At 43.6% G+C, this 2,916-nt stretch overlaps 1 protein-coding gene across 1 annotated transcript in view; it reads right to left on the reverse strand.

The window, feature by feature from the left end:
• man2a1 (mannosidase, alpha, class 2A, member 1) overlaps positions 1–2,178 on the reverse strand; it is a 19,751-nt gene extending 17,573 nt beyond the window's left edge. The window contains exons 1-4 of the mRNA XM_034897057.1: positions 1,946–2,178; positions 1,413–1,560; positions 1,037–1,246; positions 120–264 (exon numbers count right to left, since the gene is read on the reverse strand). Of these exons, the coding sequence (XP_034752948.1) occupies positions 120–264; positions 1,037–1,246; positions 1,413–1,553 (496 nt within the window). The 5' untranslated portion in view covers positions 1,554–1,560; positions 1,946–2,178. The remainder of the gene's footprint in view (positions 1–119; positions 265–1,036; positions 1,247–1,412; positions 1,561–1,945) is intronic.
• Between the last annotated feature and the right edge of the window lie 738 nt (positions 2,179–2,916).

Raw genomic sequence — 2,916 nt, forward strand, 5'->3', positions numbered from 1 at the left:
CACACACACACACACACACACACACACACACAGAGAAACACAGACACACACACATACACACACCCGTTATTTAAATAATAATAACAATAATAATACTAATAATAATAATAATAACTCACCCGGGTCGTTGTGTGAATGAGGAACAAGGAAAACTTCCAGCGGCTGCTCGTCCCACTCGTTGCCATGGTAACGGATTTCAAAGCCTTGTTTCCAGGCGCCGCCGTCGGGGTTATCGAACGGCAGGAGGTCGTAGACGTCCAGCAGCTAAAACACACCCACGCACTGTGGTTAGCATGCAGCTACTGTTGATAGCAGGCAGCTACTGTTGATAGCAGGCAGCTACTGTTGATAGCAGGCAGCTACTGTTGATAGCAGGCAGCTACTGTTGTTAGCATGCAGCTACTGTTGTTAGCATGCAGCTACTGTTGTTAGCATGCAGCTACTGTTGATAGCATGCAGCTACTGTTGTTAGCATGCAGCTACTGTTGTTAGCATGCAGCTACTGTTGATAGCAGGCAGCTACTGTTGATAGCAGGCAGCTATTGTTGATAGCACGCAGCTACTGTTGATAGCATGCAGCTATTGTTGTTAGCATGCAGCTACGGTTAATAGCATGCAGCTACTGTTGATAGCAGGCAGCTATTGTTGATAGCATGCAGCTACTGTTGATAGCATGTAGCTACTGTTGTTAGCATGCAGCTATTGTTGTTAGCATGCAGCTAAGGTTGATAGCATGCAGCTACTGGTTTTAGCAAGCAGCTACTGTTATTAGCATGCAGCTAAGGTTGATGGCATGAAGCTACGGTTGATGGCATGAAGCTACGGTTGATGGCATGCAGCTACTGTTTTTAGCATGAAGCTACTGTTGTTAGCATGCAGCTATGATTGATAGCATGAAGCTACTGTTGTTAGCATGAAGCTACTGTTGTTAGCATGGAGCTAGAGTTGTTAAATTAATAAATAACAATTACAAAGCAGACAAAACAACTGTTAGCATATGCTAAGCTAACTTTAGTATATACTATGTTAAGCTAACCTGTACTCCATCAGTTCCGTCCTTCATCTCTTCGGCCAATCGGCAGCCAGGCAGCCTTAGGGCGGAGCCTGAGCTGCCGTTGGCCATTTGTCCTGTGTCCCATGATGCTTTGCGTTGCATCAGAGTGTCCCGCAGCATAGCAACCATACGGTTGTTGTTGTTAAGGAGAAGCTCCAACCTGTCAATCTTCTGCTGGAGGAGGGACAAGTCCTGCACACAAAGATGCTGATTGGTTAACAAACACAATTAATAAAGGTTTCTGATTGCTTACATTTAGCCAGATTCATACAAAGGTTGATGATATAATCCTGATTTCAAAAAGGCCGATTTGTTAAAAACCAAATGTGCAAACACATAAATTTGGGTGCTGACTCACGTTGCCAACCTGTCCAGTGGGCGTATCCACGCGGTGCTGAAGCTCCGCCCCCTGCATCAGCTCCAGCATCAGGTACAGCGATATAACAGCAACGCAGAAGATCCCTCCCACCAGCACGGCCAGCAGCTGACTCCTCTTCATCCCTCACCTAAGGGAAAGATTCAGTCATGTCTGCCCGAAATCACCATCACCCACCAGACTCCATGTAAATAATCACTACTTTTAGCATGTATAGAGCAGCATATCTCCACCAGACTCCATGTAAATAATCACTACTTTTAGTGTGTATAGAGCAGCATATCTCTTCTATACACGCTAAAAGTAGCAATTATTTACATGGGGTCTGGTGGGTTTGGGTTTGCTTTCGGGGCTGTTTTATTTTACTTTGAATATTTTAGTTTTATAAAAAAACATAATTAATTAAAACAAAATATTTTTGGTAATTTCTTCTGTTGGTTGAACAAATCAAACCTCCTGTAGGTCAACCGGCTGTAAATATGCATTTAATAAAACTATGTATTTTAAATTCAAACCTTTTATGACAGGACTTCCGTGTCTGACAAACGGCCACAGGTCTCGCGCTCTGGAGTGTCTCGTGCTGGTTATCACGTGCTCTGTGACGTCGCAATCTGTCTTCAGTTGAACCAAAATAACACATCAAAATGTTCTTATTTTATTAATTAATTAATTAATTTAAAAAGTCCATGGGTCGATCCATAGCACAACCGCTCAGCCTGCAGGCGCTGCGCATGCGCACTGCTCTCTGTTTGCTTTCCGGTGGTTCAGCTGACTTAGCGCTACACCGGATATCTGGTCAGGGTGACGTGTTATTATGATCACGTGATTACAGGGACTGTGACGTTACAAACTGAATACTGTACATAAGACCTCCATCAGGCCCAATAATGCTGTCCGGATATGCTGGTAGACCTCCTCCTACCTCTAGAGGCCTAGAGTAATTCCCAGGTATCACCCTGCCCCTCATTACATGCTCAGATTTAAAAGAGACATCGATGCAAACGGTTCTTTGTGTGAAGATCCCCCAGAGACTGTTGTTCATACTCCAGCAGATTTATCATTGATCGTATCTATAAAGACTTACTTGCCCTATTATGGCAAAATGTTGTATTTTGTTTTTATAAAACTCAAAGTAAAGAAAAAATGTTATTATAAATGTATTAACCCTTTTGGCCAAATTTCATATTCACAAATGTAAATTCAGTTCTAAAAAACCGGAATTTTTTTTTTTATATCCATGATGTTGTGCATTATATAAATATGATTTCAGACTCCCATAACAAGAAGGCGTTAAAACTGTCAGCATCTGGTCCCCCTTCTGGTCCTCCTTCTGGTCCTCCTTCTGGTCCCCCTTCTGGTCCTCCTTCTGGTCCTTCTGGTCCTCCTTCTGGTCCTCCTTCTGGTCGCCCTTCTGGTCCCCCTTCTGGTCCTTCTGGTCCTCCTTCTGGTCCTCCTTCTGGTCCCCCTTCTGGTCCTCCTTCTGGTC

Source organism: Etheostoma cragini, chromosome 16 (assembly GCF_013103735.1).
Source record: "Etheostoma cragini isolate CJK2018 chromosome 16, CSU_Ecrag_1.0, whole genome shotgun sequence".
NCBI lineage: Eukaryota > Metazoa > Chordata > Actinopteri > Perciformes > Percidae > Etheostoma > Etheostoma cragini.